This window comes from Episyrphus balteatus, chromosome 2, assembly GCF_945859705.1.
Source record: "Episyrphus balteatus chromosome 2, idEpiBalt1.1, whole genome shotgun sequence".
In the NCBI taxonomy this organism is placed as follows: Eukaryota; Metazoa; Arthropoda; class Insecta; order Diptera; family Syrphidae; genus Episyrphus; species Episyrphus balteatus.
This window is the reverse complement of record NC_079135.1, coordinates 121050915-121073083: the sequence shown is the minus strand read 5'-3', so window position 1 is coordinate 121073083 and position 22169 is coordinate 121050915. Positions and strand designations below refer to the sequence as shown.

The 22169-nt window shown below is 33.4% G+C and overlaps 1 protein-coding gene across 1 annotated transcript; it reads left to right on the top strand.

Annotated features, from left to right (window-relative positions):
- The first annotated feature begins 4693 nt into the window (after window positions 1-4693).
- LOC129909810 (ubiquitin carboxyl-terminal hydrolase 16) lies at window positions 4694-21840 on the top strand. Its single transcript, XM_055986906.1, has 7 exons — window positions 4694-4841; window positions 5342-5810; window positions 16028-16587; window positions 16650-16786; window positions 16845-16962; window positions 17018-17688; window positions 20539-21840. Exons 2-7 carry the CDS (start codon window positions 5445-5447, stop codon window positions 21702-21704), a joined length of 3018 nt encoding a protein of 1005 aa, XP_055842881.1. The 5' UTR covers window positions 4694-4841; window positions 5342-5444; the 3' UTR covers window positions 21705-21840.
- Window positions 21841-22169: the final 329 nt, after the last annotated feature.

The window sequence follows — 22169 nt, the reverse complement described above, 5'->3', positions numbered from 1 at the left end:
AGAATTCTGTTATATCCTAAATCCCAGAGATAACAAATATGTGTTATAAAAACAATTAAAACTGTTGAAAAATTAAAAAAAAAAATAAAACTTCGAAAGTTTATGTATTGACCAGTTTGGAAACGAAAATTTGATTTTTTATTGGAACTTGGAACTGCGTGCCTTCCAACTAAAACTTCAGCTAAATGTTATCTCGGCTAAATCATTAAAAAATTTACATCAATTGGAAAACTCGGTTTAACTCCCTCCGCGAAAACCGTATAATAATGCGAAATAAAGCTGCCAGACTTTTTGATTCCTTATCAGAAAGCGTAAGACTGTAAAACTGCATACTCACCTTTTGGTTAAAAATCCAATCCCAAAATTTGCTGTGGGCTCTCGGTCTATTAATATGTAAAAGAAGTAAAAATAAGAGATTTCCCGACTAACAATTTTGCTTCTGTAAAGCTTTATACATGCTTCTTTTGCTTCTATAAAGCTTTATAGAAGCAAAATTGTTAGTTGGGTTGTATAAAAAATTATAGGTAGGTATGTGTCCTTAATGCTGGAAGACAGCGTTCCGATGGCAATTATTTTTTGATCAGCTTGATCAACCTTTTTTAGCTTTATCAACCGTATTTTCCTTCTTTACTGTTGCTTATGCGCTTTTTAATACGTATACGCCACAGTGCACGTAGAAAACGTGCAAATAATGTGAATTACAACTTTGGCCTAGATGCTAATACACCCAAACGAAATTTAATAAATAATTGCACTCGATATTGAGCAAAGGTTCATGTTCTTGTCCTCAGTGATAATAAATGAACAGAAAAAAAGTTCTCCAACTTTCATTTTGCATTTTGGTAGGGCTATGAGGTGCCCTACTAACAATTTTGCTTCTATAATGCTTTACAGAAGCAACAATTGCATCTGTAAAGCTTTATAGAACCAAAATTATTTGTCGGGTGGGTGAGCCAAAACATCCCAGCCGCTGTTTTCAAATGTTTTTTAATCGGTCTTGAAACATGTGGCTGAGCATTGTCATAATGAAAGATAATGCCCTCGTGTTTGGTCACGTTTTTTGGCGATATACATATATGACCTGATTTCAACAACAACTCATAATATACACCCGTATTCTGCTATTCGATTCACTTGAATCGAAAGATTTCCTTCCTTTACCACATCAACATGGCTTTGAAAAAAAGCTTAATTTCGAAAGCAAAACGTTGTTTCTGTCTGTTTTAGAAATTTTAAGGAAAAAAAATATTTAAGTTTAATTTTAACCCCCATTTAAACGCTTCTTATTTTAGACTTTCACGTTAATCGAATAGCAGAATACGGGTGATAGTCTCAGAGCTAAAAACGTTTTGGAGAGTTAATTTATGGTATCTCTCTCACTCTTCCGCACCTAATACGGACCATCTGACTGGTGGAAATGATTGGGTTGGTCTGCGTTCATCTTGGAACAGTTAAAATATCAATTTTTCAAATCATTTTAAGAATTTTTTTTTCATTAGGTATTTTTATTGAACTTTTTGCAACATGAATTTATTATTACCAGATATTTGTATATTATTGTTTAAACTGTACCAAACGGTTAATTTTGAATTAAAAAAAGTTAAATTATTTAAGTAGGTACCTATGGCTAAAATGTTGATATAATGTTATTTAAGTATCTAAAACGCCAGAATTAATTTGCCAGATTATAACCTTCAGGCAGACCGATCTAAAAGTTAAAAATTATTTGGTATTATTTTGCTTGGTCTAGAAATACCTAGTGGGCGAAAAAACTATAGAGAAAGGATTAAAAACAAAGAATAAATTTGTGAATTTTTACAATTCAATTAACTGTTTCGGTGAAAAAAAATCTGTAATTCTTATAAAATATACAGGAGCCAAAAACTAAGTCAAATCAAAAATTTGGCAGATACGTGTCAAGTTATTTTGTTTTTGCACTCTAATAACATAAACCTTATTTCAAATAACCTTTTGTGTTGATTTTTGGTGAATTATTTCTCAAACATCGAATTTCACGGTTTTGACTTTTAAACACGTCCATATCTCGAGTAGCAGATTTTTTACATTTTTGGTTCGTATGTGTGACTTATATAATAAAACAATATCTATCGATTCCAGTATCAATCTTTTTTTACCACTTTTTGTTAAGGAAATAGCTTTTTGACCTTTTTCTAAATTTACTGCAGCTTCCCATTCTAAAATGTCAAATTTCTAAAAATCATGAATATTCAAATTTTTAAATTTAATTTTCTCTGACATAATTTTTTTTTACACCTCCAACACATTACCATATAAGCAGGGTGGTGTTGTCGAAAAAAATCAAAACCCTTTGCCTTGACAGGATGTCGCCATGCAACCCATGTGCAAACTGTTTCATTGGACACTACCTTTAGGAAAATATAGCTTTCAACTGGTATATCGACGTGGATAGGTCTTCCTATGACGGGATTTTCTCCTTTAATATATTGAAATACGAAAATAAGTACTTTTTCAAAAAAATCCTTCGCGAAAACGGTAAGTTAAATTAAAAATTTGACAGATACTTGTCAAGTTATTTTAATTTTTAAACATTATTTAAAAAATCTTTCATTCTGATTTTTGGTGAATTATTTCTCAAATATCGAGAGTGTCATGACTTTCAAAAGACCATATCTCAAGTTGTAGATTTCTAAAATTTTTTATTTGTATGTGTGGTAATTTCATTAATTTCAAGAATTTTTATTAAAAAAAAAAACTTTATTTTTGTTATTTAAGCCTCAATAAAATTTATTCATTCATTTGTGGCTTCCATATATTTATAGCTGCGTTCCTTTGGAAATATTTATCTACTTTTTAGTACTTAAAGCTGCTTTGAACTACTTTTTCAGTATAGCAAAAGTAATTCAAAGTAGTTTTAAGTACTAAAAAGTAGATAAATATATCCAAAGGAACGCAGCTTATAATATCTATCGATTCCAATTTCAATTTTATTTCTATCACGTTTTGCTTAGAAAATAGATTTTTGCTCTTTTTCTAAATTTACCTTTGTACACAAACTTCAAATTGTAAAAAATCCTGAAAACTAAAATTTTCAAATGAAATTTCCTATGACATATTAGGTGTGTTTTTTTATTACCACCGGGCTTAACTGGTTAAAAAAACCGCCTCGGGGCTTAGCGAGAAAAATTGGCAGCACTGCATACTAAATGTTCCGAAATCAGCTGACACAAAAAAATATAAAGTTGTCATATTTTTCGCTTTTGGGGTTTCTTGTGAGTTTTTGAAAAAAAAGTTCAACTAACTATTAAATAAGTATTTAAAATAATAATTGTCCTTCCAAACATCAGTTTTGATGTTTTTAAACAAATTCTAAACAATTTACGAACAAGTGGAGTTGGTAGCACAGATTTAAATCTGCTGAAAAAGTTAAGCCCAGAGAATTCTCCGGGCTTAACAGCTAAGCCCAAGGGGCTAAAGTGTTGTTGCATTTAACATGTAAATTCCTTAGCCCCGACTGCGTTTTTTTTGTCCAGTTAAGACCGGTGGTAATAAACAACACACCTATTATTTTTTTTTAGAACTTTTACGCAAAAATAAACTTTAAGGCTTGGCAACCCTATGCCTTGACAAAATATCGCTAGTCAACCCAGGTGCAATTGTTTCCTTAGACACTACCTTTCAGAAAATGTAACTATCAATTGGTTTAACGATGAGGGTAGCCCTACTAACAATTTTGCTTCTATAATGCTTTACAGAAGCAACATTTGCATCTGCAAAGCTTTATAGAACCAAAATTGTTTGTCGGGAGGTCCTCCTTTGGCGGGATCCTCGGCATATTGTGGGGCTAAGATCAATTCGTGTGAAAATTTGGCATACGTTTTTTTTTTTGCAATGAAACTGTTAGTCGGGAAAATTAAACGATACTCTTTACTTTGAATTTTCTTGATTACTTGCGTGTACCTACTGAAAAAAGTCTAGTGAGGTATATCTACACGTAAAAGTTGTCCTTTCAAGCATGTTGAAAAAGTAAAATTTCTACCAGGCGGAAATTTGTATCTTCATACTGTCATGTTGTTACTCATGTAAATGAGCCATAAGTTGTTTCTCTAACATATATACCCCGTTTGTATGACCGATTTAAAGATCGAATTGAAACTGAATCGAAATTTCGATCCAGGTATATGGAAATACCAGATCGAGGAATCGAATTGAAATAGAATCGAAAACACAATTTTTCTTTTTAATATATTTGCACTAAATTAGAAAAATCTAACCAAACACAAAGTGCAAGTAAAACTAGATATCACTAGACATACATACAGTGAATTTGCAAATAAAAAGACAGTCACACACAATTTCCATCATAAATTATATCTCGAGTATTCAATTCGTTAGGTATATATGCATATTTTTGATTCGATTCAGCTCCCCGAGTCGGATCGGATCGACAAATCCGGATTCAATTCGATTCAGGTATATATAGACCTAAATCCTGATTCAATTCGGATTCAAATCGCCATACAAACGGGGTAATAATTATTACTCGACATTCTAATTTTTGCACATCTACCGCTCTAATCATGACTGTTTTTTAACATTAAAACATAGATGTCGCCACACTACGCTGCAAGTGCTGCCAAAACTTTTCAAAGCCATCTCAAATTCTCATGTCACTTTTCACGCACACACACACACACACATACCTCCCAACAAAAAAAAGAAACAAAAAAGGTACAAAGAGTGATTTTTATAAATTCACGTTTTTCTTTTCCTCCACGAAAAAAATGTTAAATTTATTAATTTCCTATTCAATTTATTAAAGATTTTCCATTAAATATTTTTCGAATACTTTCCCTACAACGGTGAGTCAGTTATTTAAAGTGAAATATCAATTTTATATTCACTTAAAAATTGATTGAAAAAAGAAAAAAAAAAATTCAAGGTTCCTCCTTGACTTTTTTTTTTTGCTTTAAATTTCGAGTCGACGAACGAACGAAGACTTGACTTGAATACCTGCATTGCAGCAGCAGCACCAACCAGCAAAAGCACAGAGCACAGAAGTGGTGCTTCTGCTTCTTGCTACTTTTTGCTAATCGCTCTGCTGCCTGCAGACGTGTGTGAACTTAACCTCATTAAGTTACATTTTTTTTTAAAATATTTTTTTTCTTTTATTTAACACAAATTTTTGCTGCAGTAAATTTTTGCTAACAAAAATTGTGTTAGATTTATGTAAGAAGACGACTTTGTCCCAAAGTTGCTTCCATTTTTCCAGGCAGCAGTTTTTTATTCAAATTCTCTTTTTCTTTGTTTTCATTTTGTTTCTTACGTATTTTTGTCTTTTTCTTTTTTCTGATTTTTAAAGTAAATGTAATCCGAACTGATAACAAAACTTTCTTGAATTGAATCGAGGAAATCAGTTGCATTTTGTTAAAAGTAGAAAAGAAAAACAAAAGAGAACAAAAAACATGAAGAAGAAGCGCCAAACTGATCCGCATGGTGGCGAAGATTACTCGACTGAGTCGTGTGATGAAAAGCCACCAAATGGCACGGGGACAGGATCCTCGAGAGATTGTACACATATTAAAAAGTCTGTCGATCCGACACGTTTGAGGAAGTGCCTCAAAGCGATCGGTATTGTGACTGACACTTGTTCAGAATGTGAAAAGGCCAATAATAAACAAGTTGCAACAGTTCCATCGGATTCTGGAGCAGCGGTGGAAGATGAGACTGGGGATATGTTTGAATATGATAAGACATTGTGGCTGTGTCTTAAATGTGGCACACAATTGTGTGGAAGGTCAAAGAATCAGCACGCTTTAAAGCATTTTCAGGTGAGTAAAAAAAAAAAACACTTGCAATTGTAAAGTAATTGCATAATAAATATAATAATCTTTTTATATGTTAAATGGGATCAAAGAGAAACATGTTTTGAAAAAAGTTTAAAATTTGTTTTGTAGTTTTTGTTTGTTTTGTAATATGATGAAGCGTTCATGAGTAGAAGGGGTACAGGGTATGCAAGATTCACTGCGAATAACAAATCTTTTGTTTCGCATAATAAAGTCTGTATTTCCCCATTATTCGTATTAAATTTTAGATGTACAGTAATTATTGACGTTGTTGTTTCGGGGTTTGTGTCTCCAGAATATACACTTCGTTTCATTCGTTTAAATACAGCCTTTTTTTCAATCATTTTCTCACCGTTTCTCCTAAACCTTTGGTATTTAGGAAGAGACTAATAATGGACTTTATTGAGGGTGGTATGATGATAAAATTCCAGACAAAAATTTTGAATCCTACTAACAAATTTTAGCTGTTACAGGACTTCGACGAATTTTATTCATAAAATTGAAGTTTTTTTTTGTGTCATTCGTTTAAGTAGGTACGCATCAAAAATGGAAGTGCTAAAAACAATAACAAAATTCTTTAATATTTCTTTTAAAGTGAACAAAGCCAACACTATGTTGGGTTTTTATTTTTCGTAATTCGTTTGGTCTTAGGGACCCATACACTCTAAAAGCCCTTTATGTTCAATTTTTCAATTTTCAATTTAGTTTATTGAACTTGTTATTTACAATTGACTTAAAATTAACTTATTTCTAAGATACATTGGTTGATATAAAATTTTGTTGGCACAGAAGGGGCCTAACCTTATACAATGACTAAGTTATAAAATATAAATAAATATTATACATGGATAAACTTAATTTAAAAAGTCTGCTGACTAGGTTGTCCTCGGGGTGTTCAGACCCGGATGTCCAGTTGTGGGGTTGGTTGAGTTGGGTTGGTTTGATTGGCGTTTAGCCACGATAGTGTGTCGACTGGGTGTCGGCGTAAAAGTTAACTGCTTCTTCGTTGTCCATTGAAATTATGTGCTCATCCAGTATATCCAAAGCGCAAAGGTACCTAGGTTCCGGATGTCGTTGTTGGGCTATCATTCTTCTCATCAGCTGATTGGGGTGGTTGGCGATATTTCCTACAAGTATCTTCGCCGATCGCAGTAGATACTTGTCCAGTGGTATGATTTTTGCTTCCTCGTAGAGTCTCTTGTTGCTGTAGTATTTTTGTCGCTGTCGATCGAAGTAAAGTCCGGTGCACATCCTCAGTATTTTTCTCTCGAACATTTGTAGTTCCTTCATGGCTGTCTTGGAGATGGTATACCATACCGGAAAGCTGTAGGCAATGACAGGTCGCAGAGGCTGTAGATCAAGATTTTCGTTGGTTGACTTAATCCTGTTCTTTTTTTCATCAGAGGGTGAAGGCGATGGAAGGCAAAGTTGGCTTTTTTGAGGACCAAACGGGAGTGATTGTTGAATCTGAGGAGCTCGTTAAAGTTGATTCCTAAGTACTTGGCGCTGCGTTTGGCTGGCAATCTAGTTCCATCTGGAAGGGTGAATGTTATGCTTCTGCAGCTTCCAGCCGATCGACTGCCTCTTCCTCCTGACCGTCTAAGGCACAATAGTTCCGACTTGGATGAGTTGATCCGGATACCGCATTTACTGTAGAACTCATACAGTTTCCGAATGTGAGCTCCGACTTTCCTGGCAGCTATGTTTGGCGAGATGGACTTGCAGTATGTGAGTGAATCGTCCGCGTAAAGCAGGTTCTCGCACTCACTTGCAGGTGGTTGGTCTGATGTCAGGATGCTGTATAGAAAGGGGCCAAGTTTGGATCCTTGAGCAACTCCAGCTCGAATGACTTTCATTGGTGATTTCCGATCCTCCACTTGCACAAAAAAGTTTCTGGAAGTGAGAAAAGAAAAAATAATTTTAATTAGTGCCAAAGGAAAGCTTATTAAATGAAGTTTATGGATAAGGGCATCTATCCATACGCTGTCAAATGCTTTCTCGACATCCAGAAAGCATGCGACGGTAGCTTGATTGTTGTTTAAAGCTGAGGTGATGTCTTGGTGGAACTTCATGAGCGGATGCAGTGTGGAGTGCTTCTCCCGAAAACCGAACTGCATGTCTGGGGCCCTTTATGTTTCGTATGTTAGATCGGTCCTGGAATATTGCTGCGTAGTGTGGAATCCTCATTACAATGTTCATATTACAAGAATAGAAAATGTCAAAAAAAAATGTACAAGATTTGTAGTACACAAACATTGAAATGCCTTCGTATAACGTTAGATGTCAGCAACATTAGAAAACCGCCGTAAGATGGTTGCTATAAATTTTGTCAGTGATATTTTATCATATCATATTGATTGTCCTTATTTGTTATCGCTGATTGATCTTTACGCTCCTTCTAGAGAACTAAGAATTCGAACCTTATTCCGCAAAAACGTTCATAGAGTAAATTATGCGTTTAATGAACCTATGACTCGCAGTGTTAGGGAGATTAATAATGTGTCAAATAATATAGATTTTAATTTCCATTTGAGTTGAAACTCATTCAAAAATATGTTAAACTTGTATTTTTTAACTAATTAAATAATGTTAATAAATAATTTTATTTTTTTTGTATATATGTAGATTTATAATTTTATAATGATTCAATGTATAATTTAAAAATTTCGTTAGTCTATTCGAGATTAGCTGCGTTCCTTTGGAAATATTTATCTACTTTTTAGTACTTAAAGCTGCTTTGAACTACTTTTTCAGTATAGCAAAGTAGATCAAAGTAGTTTTAAGTACTAAAAAGTAGATAAATATTTCCAAAGGAACGCAGCTATTGTAAACTCTAATTGATATTAAAAAATAAATAAATAAATAAAAATTTAATTTTATTGATTAACATGAAATTTTGTTCCATTTAGTAATGCGTAGGTACCTACTACCTCCAGCATGCTCCATTACTTCAAAAAGCCCACGGTGAGATCTCTGCCCAAGATGAATTTATGGCTTCATTTAAGTCCTCTTTCTTATCAAACTGCTTTCTTCCTTCGTAAACTTTCCGCGAAAACCAACCCCAAACGTTTTCCATAATATTCAAATCAGGCGAATATGACGGCAGGTCAAAAATCAAACATTTTGGTCCTGAATCCAGGATTAAGTTAGCTTGGCGGTATGTATGGGGGCGTTGTTCTGTTCGAAAGTCTAACCGTGTCCACAAAATAGTTCATTTAACTTTGGAAAAGCTCGTTGTAGTGTGCATTAATAGATTTCCTCTGTCATTCTTGAGTTTTAAAAATCAAGATCAACTGTACCCTAACAACTAACAGCGCCCCCTACCATCACATATTCTCCCTTGCTGTGCCTTCTATCCAAGGTTATTTCCTCCTTTCTTTCGTCATGGAAATATAAGTTATAACCATCGGGACCATCGAAGTTGAACTTCTATTTATCAGAAAAGACTACCTGATGCCATTCTCTACCCCACCTGATTTTCTCCTTCACAAAATTAAGACGCTGATTTCGACGAGCTTCATATATTGATGATTTTTTTTTTTAACTTTCAAATATTTTAAAGTTGTGGCTTGGCGAATAATCCGACAGACTGTTAATTTGCTTGCATTTACTCCAGTCTTACTATTGATTATGTCAACTGATAAGGTTGAATTGGATGCTTCTCGTAGTAAAGCCCGCCGATCTTGAGGTGGTTTGTAGTATGTATTAATAGTGCTGCAACATTAACATTTTCTTAAGAAAACTTAAAATTCTTCTTGGAACTTTTAAAAACACATTTTCCTCAATAAATTCCATATTAAGTTTTAAAAAGAAAAAGAGCAATCGTAAAAAGATGTTCAAAAAGGGGCTGTATTTAAACAAATGTATATAAATATAAATGTGTATATTCAAGGCTCTCCATAGTGTTAGAAAATTAATTGGAAAAAGAGATTTGAGGACATGAAACCATAAGTTGGAAGGTGTCATAGTTAACCATTTGATGAGCCTTTTACTTTTATGTCCATTTTAAGGAAGCAAAATTTGTATATGTAAATGTTTAATAATCACCTATTTGCTAGTAGATGGATATTATACCAATCGCTAGTGCTCAAATTGTTAACAAGTGATTTCTTAGCACAAGTTCTTAGTCATAGGACTTTCAAATTAGTAATAAGTATTAGATAGGACTCGGTATTTTAAGTCTACATTTGCTAAATTTTTTAACTATGAAAAAACGATATATAAACAATCATTTAAATCGAGTTAAGAAAAGATTGAGATGATATTGAGGCAAAGAAAAAAATACGAAACAAATAATACTTGCGAAAAAATAGATTTTCCATCATTTTTCATCGAAAAAAAATCAAAAATTGGAAAATATATGGTGTTTTATACCCTCAGTTTTGGCATGTGCAAACAAAATTTCAAACGCAAAAATCTTTCTTATTTGACCTAATCCAGAAAAACTAAGAACGCTATCGTGTTCAGCATACTCGAATTATCTTTAGTAGATATGAGAGCCCTCTGTCGGAAAAAAAGTTCAATTTTCGAACACAGTGTAATTTTTTGATGTCAAGTCATTGTTTAAGATGTTAGCAGAATCAACAAAAAAAAAATAATTCAAAACGTGTGGTTATCCTTCCTGTTTCTCTGTGGGAAACCATTTTATATAAAAAAAAACTGAGTTTATTTTTTGTTTCATCAGAATAGGTACCTACACAAAAAGAATAATGTAAAAGTAAAAATACTTTACAAGAAAATCAATAGGAAAGTTATATGGCCCATTTTGAAATAATTTTAGCCGTTGCTTTTCCTAACATCTTAATCAAAATAACTTGCATTCGACTCACTAAATACAATCTATCAGCCATATTCTGCTATTCGATTCACGTGAATCGAAAGAATTTCTTCCTTTATCACGTCAAACTGACTTTGAAAAACTTCTAACTTTAGAAAACAAAACGTTGTTTTCGTCTGTTTTAGAAATTCTAAAGAAAAAAAAATTAGCTAAGTTTAATTTTAACCCCCATTTAAACCCTTCTTATTTTCGACTTTCACGTGAATCGAATAGCAGAATAGGGCCGTATATAAATAAATAAACAAGTAAAATTAAATAAACTCACCTATTGGATTTAAACCAACAATAAAAGTCCACAAGCTAAAATACACATCGACTACTATCCTTGTATACCCACGCAATAGATTGAAAATCATTGACCAATTACAAGCCATCTGAAAACACTGACACATATCAAATATCGTTTCATAAATTCGTTGTTTCTCCACGATACGTCTTTGAATTAACTCGTTAAATGGTGCAAAAGATCTGTTTGATTGGGCACATTGAGTAAATTCGACAAGTATTTTCAAGTCCTTATCCAAATACTCGATTTCCATGGATATTATTTCCATGTAGAGTATAAATTGTAAATTACGAATACATTGAAATGCCATAAAAATTGAAAATACTCCCCAAAACCGAACGAATTCCATTGGCATGTCGACATAGATTATTGCAAATAATAAAGTCGTTGTTATATAAAGAAACACCATAAACAAAAGCTTTATAATAAAGTTTTTATGTTCAAGAAGTTGACTTAAAAATCCTTTGTTCATAATCTTTGGATTCCTTTTTGATCGTAATTTTATGTATAAGTTCCAAAATTTTCTTTCGTATTTGCGCATGAACAAAGATTGGATGGCTGATACATTTGCTGATAATGAAGTGGTTACAACTTTTAAGCTATCACTGAAAAAATTGAACTCATCAGGAGTGTAAAAAAAATCGTCTTTAAAAACAAAGAACACCGCAAAACATGTATTTAACAATATTATTATGAAAAAAGACCATATAAAAAATAATCGATTCTTTAAAGTATTCGAATGCTTCTGGATTGAAATTGGAAAATAACCGAAAATACGAACTAAATAGACGAGAAATTGCAAGACACATCCGATGTCACCATCACCGGTATCGTCATCGTACATTATTTTTAATGACGGTGATGGAGTAATGCTGGTGTTGATTTGATGGAAATTTGTTGACTCACTATGCAATTGAAAGTTCTTCACACACTAACCCCTTCACATGAAATAATATGGTTAGATTGTCAAATAATGAAACTTAACTAATATAGTCTTGCGTTTATTAATAATTTAATATTATTCACTACTCCCTTGGGTGGTAAGATATTTATCAAAACAATGCTGAAATAATTCACAAGAACTTAAAGATATATTTGTTATAAGAGACTAATTAATAATTCTATCATTTTTTTTCATTATTTGCTTAAGTTAGTCCTTTATCCATACGAACTTTTGTTTTTAATTTTTTCAAGGATTTACCTTGGGCTTCTAAATTACAGTTCAAATTGGCATGGAAGTAGAAACATTGTCAGTGTGTAAGTTAAAAAAGCTATATAAGTGTAGACTGGACTTCTTTGTAAAAACTTGAACGACAGGTATCTAAATAATAGTCGTTTATGTTGCTCATACGCCCCAGTTACCCAACATTCGTTTGGTACATAATATGGTAAAGTTGTTCAATAATTCGGAAAAAAAAAATTTAAATTTAAAGATTAAAATATTTTTTTTTGATGAATAGAATAGAACCGTTATTAATGGTACCTGCAATAAAACCGTTTACTTTATTTTTGACTTCCTCATAAACCACATTTTTCAACAACCTAAGATGATGCGCACATTAAATTTCACCACATAAAAATAAGGTGATATCCACTTAAAATAAAGTGATTCCACTTAAACTCTGTTAAATTTAATGTGAACTTCATCTTATTTTAATATGAATGTTCATCTTAAAAAAATCGACCAAAAATACAAAATTTTAAAATAATAAACACACTTAAGCTTTAGTTGCAGTTTACCATACTCATTTCCAACAGTGAGATAGCACAGTGATATGATAAGGCACTGGCCTAGTAACCCAACAGTTGTAGGTTCGATCCGCGGTGGCTGCCAGTTTTTTTTTTTTTTTATTTGCACATTCAAGAAATTAATGTGACTTGTCACCTTAAAATAATATGATGGGCACTTTAAATCCCACTGACTTAAAACAATACGATTTAAGCTTAACCTTCCGATGGCAATAATATGCAGAAAAATTAATTGAGTTCTTATCAAACACTAAAAAATTGAAAAAAAAGTCAATGAAAATAAAATGTTTCTATGCCTTCTTTTGAATTGGAATTAACGGTCCTGACAAAAACTGTTCAATGTGTTTTTTAATTTTGTTTCACTTTGTATACAATGAGTTCGATTCTGTTTTAAACAAATACTGGGGTGCGCTCATAAACTTATTGTACTTTACCTTTTTTTTGTAAGTTCTAAATGGTCCAATTTCAATAGATTTTTGTCTTAATAAGAAATAAAAGTAAATTAATATTTAACCCTCTGTAGGCACACCTCTTCTTTTTTGTGACGTGAGGCACACGGGTGCGAATTTGGTTTATACTTTTTCATGTCGCTAGAACTTTTTTCGGTCAGAATATTTTATAGAGAATCAAGTAGAATATTCCGAGGAATTCGAATATTGTATTCACAATTCCGAAAAAAAATATTTTCACCCTTATAAAGTGACTTTTTTGTGACCAATTTTTTGAAAAATCGTAATTTTTTTATTTTTGTCCTGCCAAATTCGCACCCGTGTGCCGACAGAGGGTTAAATACTATAGCAAATTCAACTTAATTAAACTGAAAACTAAACAAATAACGTCGTCTTTTTGGACTACCTCCAAAACAACCAGTTCGACCAATTACATTTTATTGGATTCCTAAAGGATACATACATACATTTATTCTTTAACAAACACTATGAACTTACTTACCCACCAGTCTCCACTTTGTCAAGGCTAGATAAACACAAAAATAAGCTTCCACCAAAACTCGTACATATCCTCTAAGTAAATGCGCCACCATTGACCAATTGCATGCTTCTTGAAATTCCTGACTCATTCCAAAAATATCCTGATAAATTTTTTGTTTGTCAAGTAAACTTCGCCGAACAAACTCATCAAAGTTTGGAAAATTTATGTTTGAACTATCACATTTCATAAACTCCCCCAGACTAGTCAAATCGTTTTCCAAATGAATTATTTCATTACGAATTAATTCCATATAAAGTATGAATTGTGCACTTCGAACAATATTTATGACCAACAAAAATCCGGTTGTAGCCCAGAATATTTTAAGTCTCAAAGAACTTTCATATGCAGTTGAAAATAAACCCATAGTTCCAAGATGAACAAGAATTCCAAAAATAAATTTACAAATATATCTTCGATGTTCGAAAAGTTGACTCAAGACATTTTGATCTTTAACATTTGGATATCGACTGGATCGAACTTTTATGTATAATTTCCAAAAGTTACGTATATGGTTTTGAGTTATTAACGATTGCATTGCGGAAATATTTAAGCACACTTCGAGAGTTACCAATTTCATGACATCATTAAAGAAAGTAAATGCATCACCAACAACAAAACATAGACTTGGGTTTAATATAATAGCTATGTTTGATAAATTAATAGCAGTTATTACAAAAATTGACCAGATAACTGGTTTCTTAGATACATGATTATTAAGATTTATTGAGATGGGAAAATAGCCAAAAAACCGAAAAATATAAAGTTGCACTTTCAAAACCGAACACAATTCTTTGCTCATTTGAGAAATAATTGCGTGTTAACCTATTTAAATTATAATTATGTATTAATTATAGCTAATTTCGCGGGAACAATCTTACTATTATTATTATTATTATTATTATTATTATTATTATTATTATTATTTGTTTTGTTTTGCTTTTTTTAACTCAGTTAAGCGGTTATTGATTTTGGCCACAGAAATCTTCTTCTTCCTTTTTCTCGGCGCTGTTATGATCTCGATGTCGAGGGGATCATAACCTTCCCACGTTACTGCTTCACACTAGTGATCCGCCTGTGGGGTTCGCCGGGTTGACCTCAGAAATCGGCGGCAAGCCTCCCGGTTTTGTATTGTTCCGTTTCTGAGGCCAACTGAATGCTGGTGTTTTTGCATTTGCTTGTACCAGGATTTTTTAGGCCTACCTTTCTTTTTATTTCGTGTTGGAACGTTATATGATATTGCTTTTTTGACGGGGTTCTCAGGATCTCTCCTTTGAACATGGCAATACCAACTGAGTCGGTCGTGTTCAATTTTTTGGGAGATGGTATTTTTAACATGAAGGCTTCCTCGGATCTTCGTACTTCTAATTCTATCAAGCTTTGTCAAGCTTTGGCCACAGAAATATAAAAATAAAAAGTGTGAAATTTTTAGAGTAGGGATGAAATGCTCTCAAAAACTTCACAAACTCAAAACAAAAATAATAGAAAACAAGGAATAAATATTGCGGCCTCTTTAAATATTTATTTCTAAAGAAACCACTTTTTGACATTTCCTCGGTGACACGCACAAATTGTGCAATTAAATTATACCAAATTTTACAATAGAAAAAGAAAAACTTACTGTTATTTTTATGAATAATTATTTTATTTATTAATAAAGTGGGAATTCGTCGTTTGAGAAGATGTAGTATTCCCTGACTTACATGCATCAAAATCTTTATAAAATGTGCTCGAGGGTTAAAGCTGTTCAGGTTTGGTTCTTTTGTTGAAAGGGTCTACCAGCACAAACAAAAAATCAAAATAGAGTTGTTATGCCATTTTGTAGAAAATTAACGCTGAGCAAAGCTGAGAAAATTTTTTTATTTTATAAATTTAAACTTTTATATCATAAAATTGTGAAAAAGTGGAGGAAGATTGTAATCCTTTAATTTATTTTATATAAAAAAAGTGATAGATATTTCTAATTCAGCGTTTTATAGTTAAAAAATTCACCGAAATGCCCTTTTATCTTGGTTAATTTTATTTGATGATAATTTTCAGACTACAATTTGATTTCTCAGTAGGAAGTCGTCGATCCTAGGCATTAAAAATAAAAAAAAATATATAAACAAGTTATATGGCGATTTTTTAAAATTTGTATATTAATTAGGATTGAGCGCTGCACATTAAATTGAAAGAAGTTTCGTCTTTAGATTTCAAAATGAGAGAACTTAAGATTGAAGATTTTTTAAGCACTCGATGCGACAATTTTTAACTAAGTTAACAAGAGTGAAGGAGTTATTTTTTGATGGTTTTTTTTTTTTAGAATGAAGGTTTTTAAATAAAAATATTTTTTTTTTTCAGACACCTCATTCTGATTCACATTCAGTGGCAATGAATACAACAACTTTTGAGATTTGGTGCTATGCATGTGATGATGAGGTCAGCCCAACACTGCGTAAAAACCTACAAGAATGTGTAGAGTTGGTAAAGAAACTTCTCCAAAAGCCCCCAGCTGCCCCAGCTATACCACTGCAAGGTAGTGAGAATTCAATTGATGCAATTCAAGGAAAAATTGCTGCTACCTTGGAACACATCCGACCACTGCTATCAACCGAACAACAACAACAAGGAGCTGAAAATAATAATGGAGTAGTCTACGGTCCATCACCACCACCTCCACCGCCAATACCTGGAATGGCCAAACGGGTTCAAATTCAACCCGATCCCAGCTACGAAACAACCATTTATCGACCTCCCTTAATAGATGCATCACAAAAAAACCAACAACAACTCCAATTGCCTCGAGTAAGAGGATTAGCCAATTTGGGAAATACTTGTTTTTTTAATGCCGTCATGCAGTGTTTGGCACAAACACCATTTCTCTTGGATGTCCTCAAGGAATCATCCGAATCGGGTGAAGAGTAAGAATTTTATTTATTAATTTTGTTCATGTGGATTTTTTTGATTTGGAACTTTTTCTTAGATTTATCCTTCCTGGAGGAACTTTCAAGTTCAACAAAGATGAAGACGTCGAATTGCCACCCATCAAGGGTACCTTGAATTCATGGGGAGGTTTAACTAGTGCTTTGGCTCAGGCATTAGAGGAATTGCAATCTGGAGGTCAGTTTTCTAAAAAACCTTGTAAATTAAGACATTTTAAAAATTGTGTTTATTTCAGGAGGTGTCTACAATCCCAGCAAGTTGTTTGATAAACTTTGCGCCAAATGTCCACAATTTTGTGGCGGAGATCAACACGACTCGCATGAGCTTCTACGTCATTTACTTGAGAGTGTCAGGTAAAACCTTTTTCTTTATCTTGAAGTCCCCTATTCAATTTGTTTGTGTTTTTAGATCTGATGACCTAAAACGTTACCAAAAAGTTATCCTCCAAAACATTGGCTACTACGAACAAGACACCAACAATGTCAGCGAGGAAATCAAAAAGAAATGCAAAATCTATGGTCAACAGGCGGGCGATCGAATTCTTCGACCCGAACAAGTATTTCGAGGATTTCTGGTATCTACCCTGCAATGTCAGGATTGTTTCCATACCTCTTCCCGACATGAAAACTTTCTCGATATGTCACTTCCGGTGAGTGTGGAAAAGCCACAGCCACCGATGCGACGCAAAAATAGCCCAGAAAATGTGCCACAAGGTCCTTCCAAGCATCAGCTAAAAAAAGAGAAAGAAAAAGAACGCAAAGCTAAGCGAGCCCAAAAACACCAACAAAAGAAGCAACTTAACTCAACCAACTCCATGGAAACTAATTCATCGGCATCGGAACAATCCGATGCCGATGTGGAGGATAACCTCAATGATGATACAACTGCTGGAGCAGCAGCAGCATCGAAAATAACAACAACAACAACAGCAGCAACGGCAGCGCCGTCTAATGATGTTGTTGTTTCAACCTGCGATCCTAATGGCAACAGTAGCGAATTGCCAAGTCCCCTCAATCCAGAAAAACGTGGAGATTCTCCCGAGAATCCCAACAAGGATTCCCTCGATGACGATGAAAATGGTAAGTTTTCTCTTAAAAACTATCTCTGGTCTCAATGTGAAACCGATTTCAAATTTTTTTTTTATGCGAGATATAGATTTGCTACAGAATGTGCAAAGAGACCTTAAAATGAATCGGAAAATTTTTTGGAAATTTATAAATAGTAACAGAAAGTCTAGTCCTTATCCATCAATTTTTAAGTCAGGGGAAATGTCTAGTCATGATCCGCGTGTCATTTCGCAACTATTTTCTGACATTTTTTCTAGTCTACTATATTTCAATGTATGTATTTGGAAAAAATCATTTATAATAATTCCCTTGCACCAGGAAGGCAGGAAAGATGAAATTCAAAATTATAGGCCAATTGCCAAATTATCGGTAATACCCAAATTATTCGAGGCTATTATTTGCGAATCTCTGTGTTTCTATGTTAAGGGCCATTTTTTTCACTATTGCTCAACTTGAAGCAAACTCTCGAGTTTGCCAACTTGAGAGTTGACTTTAACTCGAGATAGTTGTAATTTCTTTTTATTCACAAATTATTTTCTCAACTCTCCAGTTGAAGATCTAAAGTTGGTCAACTTCAAGTTTAAAAAATATCCCTGGGATATTTATGAAATATGAAACAAAAACTGTCAATTATTTAAATTAAAATTTGAATCTGTCATATCCATAGCATATTTGTATTCTTCTTTGTGTTTAATTTTTCGATTTTTGTTTGCTTTTTGGATTTTTGTTTGCTTTGGAATATTAATTCATTGACACAATAACTGCGAGCAGAAAAAAAAAAAAATTAAAAAAAAAAAATCTGAAGGAAACTCTCAAGTTTGGTCGGCAAACTTCTACTCTTTTGGAAAGTTGAGAAAACTGGAAGTTGATCAACTCTGGAATTTAAAGTCGAAAGTTGAAACCGTTAACATGGAGTGAATAAAACCGAATTCGGAAATTGAGGATAAAAATTCTCAAGTTATATTCAACTTCGAGAGAAAAAAATGGCCCTAAGTCTATCATTGTCCCGAATCAACACGGTTTTACAAAAGTTGGGCCTACTGTGACTTTTCTTATGAAGTTTGCCGAGAACTGTATTGATTCATTTAAAACTACGAAATAGTTAGACTGCATTTTCACAGATTTTAGTAAGACACATCGAATTTTATTAAAGAAGTTAAGAATTCTAGGATTTAATGAAAATTTTGTAACTTGGCTTCAATCTTATTTACTTAACAGGTCTTACTCGGTGCATTTTAATGATTGCCCATAAAATTATTTATGTATATGTTGATTCCGGTATGCCGCAAGGCAACCATTTAGACCCCATTCTATTTATTTTGTTCATATTAATGATCTATAGCCAACGAAGAAGATTCACTTTATTTAAAAAAGAAAGGTCACGGAATAAGGAAGTATTTATTGATCTACATTTTGTTTTGAAGCATTCAAATGGTCTAATTTATGCGGACGATGTTACAATTTTTAAAACTATTTCTAATATTTGTGATTGTTAACTGTTACAATGTGACCTTAACTCGTTTTAGCAATAAATGTAACTTTATGAGTTTTACAAGGAAACATTTCAGGAATTACTTTTGATTATTTGTTAAATGGAGTTTCGTTATCACCATGTTAGTCACGTTTCTGTTCTTGGTGTTTTATTAGATTTTAAACTCGAATTCATACAACATAATCAACTCCGTAACAAATAGAGCTAATTCACTTCTTGGTTGGATTAAAAGAGAATCACGCCAATTTTCTGATCCGTATCTTACGAAACAACTATTCATTACATTCGTTAGTTCAATTCTTGAGTACGCTTGTCAGGTCTTGTCACCCTATTATGAGTGTCATATAGAAAGATTAGAACGGATCGAAAAAATATTTTTCAATTTTTTTTAAGACGTTTACAAGAATAGACTTAAGCTTATTGAAATGCCTTATCTTGAGAACAGACGCTCTTATTTATATATTACAACTATTGTTAAATTTATTAACAGAAATATTGACTCTTTGCACCTTTTGTCTCGCATCAACTTTTATATTTTTTATACATTTTTATCTCTAACTATATTTATTTTATAATAGTAAATATAGCAACTTGGTTGACCAATTAATTAAATTCTCACATAATTTTATAGTCTAATGAATGGAACAAATTCTTTCAAGATTTTTATATTGCTGAATATGATTCCATGGCATAAAAGTATACTTTGGCAAAAATGTTACTAAATCCATTGGTGCATTTCTGAGAAAACGGCAACACTGGTCGGTTTTGAGATTTTTTTCTTTAACTTGAAAACCAAGCCTAACTTTCAAATGGTACAGACACTTTTCATAGCATAAAGACAAAGTGCTATTTTTTGAAAAGGTAAAAAAAATTAAAAATTGCATTATTATCAAAGGGTTTTACCTCTACTTTATTTCATTTGGACAAAGTTTGTACGTACCGGGTTCATACACCAAATAGGTACCCTCTGATTTAGTAAAAAAATAAAATCTTCATTTTTTTTAACTTTTTTCTCACTGATTTTAGGATAGAATTTTAATCAAAATAATTTAAAAAATTTTTAATCCACCTTAACTTGATAGAAAATTTAATTTGCTATGAAAAGTGTCCTTGTACCATTTGAAAATAAGGCTTGGTTTTCTTGGACTTGAATAAAAAAAAACTGAAACCGACCAGTGTTGCCGTTTTCTCAGAAATGCACAGATGGATTTAGTAGCATTTTTGAACGAATTTGTTCTATTTTTGCTCTGGAGCTCCGGTCTAGACTATTACATATCAAATTATTAAATCAAATTTCTAATAAATCAAATTTCTTTTCGATACTTTAATTTATAAATAGGAATACAAATCTAATTTAAATTCAATTCCAGACTCAGGTATTGCCACAAGCCCTGCCAATGCTAGTGTGAATGTTCAAGATCGATTTTTGGCGCAAACCAACAACGGAGATGTTGATGAAGCAGCTAGTGTGGCCAACAATAAAGAAATCGAAGTTGGCATTAGTGAAAAAGGTGCCAACCTAGTCCGCCAATTATCTCTCTCCACCGCCGACATGGCGATCGCCTCGACCTCAGCAGTGAATGGTGGAAACAACGATTCGCTATCCAACGACATGGACCAACTCCATCTTACCTCAGAAGCAGCATCAGCATTAGATTCAAAAACTACCGCCGCCGCCCAGGCTGCAGCCACAAAACGAGCCAAAGCGAAACGTGTTCGCACCCAAAGCTACTCAGACTGGAGCACAACGATCGCGCCGCGCTATCAATGCGAAGATGGCGAGTGCTCAGTACAATCGTGCCTCAATAATTTCACTGCCGTCGAACTAATGACGGGCAATAATAAAGTGGGCTGTGACAATTGTACGAAACGCATTAACGGTGAAGGCGGCAAGACAATCTACACCAACGCAACTAAACAATTTCTAGTATCTAGCCCTCCGGCGGTGCTTATTTTGCATTTGAAGCGTTTCCAAATTGGCCAGCGTTGTATCTTCCGCAAGTTGACTCTGCCTGTGGCCTTCCCAATGGTCCTTGATGTGGCGCCTTTTTGCGGGTCTAAAGTGAAGAACTTGCCAAATATCGACAGGAAACAGAAGAAACTCATGTACGCGTTGTATGGTATAGTTGAGCATTCGGGAGGAATGTACGGTGGTCATTATACCGCCTATGTTAAGGTTCGTCCACTGCTCCAACCCGACGACAAACGGTGGAAGTTTATTCCCCAAGGCAGCAAGGCCGAGTTGGATCAGGCCGACGAACAACGTGAAAAACTCGAAGAACTACTGGCCAAAGAGAAGGCTCGTGATCTTCGCATGAAGGCAAACGACAGCGATGATTTCTCCACCAGTTGCAGTTCTTCCGAGCCCGAAATTGATAATGACGAAGAGCCAGAGCCCTCACCGGTTGAGGAGCCAAATATCACACCGCCACCTGGCAAATGGTACTACGTGTCGGATAGTCGAGTGCAGGAAGTCACTGAAGACACGGTGCTTAAAGCGCAGGCCTATCTACTCTTCTATGAGCGCATATACTAAAAAGGTTTTTCTTTTTTCTAGAAAAATAATAAGAAAAGAATAGAAACTACTCAATCCTAGCCGAGGAGCGTTTTTAGAACGAAAACAAAAGAAAAAAAAAAAAACTATATAAATCTATAAAATTTGTTCTTCTTGACGTGTTTGTTGTTTATACTTTTTGACCGCTTCAAATACTCCTCCCGCGCATTTTCCCTATTATACTACTCTTCTCCCTTTTTACTCCTCTTTATACACCTCTTGTTTTTTGTGTTTTGTTGTAAGCTGATTATTATCATTTTTTTCTTTTTAATTTTTTACAATTTATTAGTAATTTTTTTTTTTTAATTTCATTGCATTTTTCTTCCTATATAAAAAATAATAATGATAAGTCTTTTTGACGTGCGAATAGAGTTCGGATTTTATTACAATTTAAATATTATACATACATTATATAAAAGAAAAAAATACATAAGATTATCCTAAAAC

Coding starts and splice junctions, on each gene's coding strand:
- LOC129909810 (XM_055986906.1), top strand. CDS start 5,445: ATGAAGAAGAAGCGCCAAACTGATCCGCATGGTGGCGAAGATTACTCG. Junction 16,787..16,844: donor AGAGGAATTGCAATCTGGAG/GTCAGTTTTCTA, acceptor TGTTTATTTCAG/GAGGTGTCTACAATCCCAGC. Junction 16,963..17,017: donor CATTTACTTGAGAGTGTCAG/GTAAAACCTTTT, acceptor TTGTGTTTTTAG/ATCTGATGACCTAAAACGTT.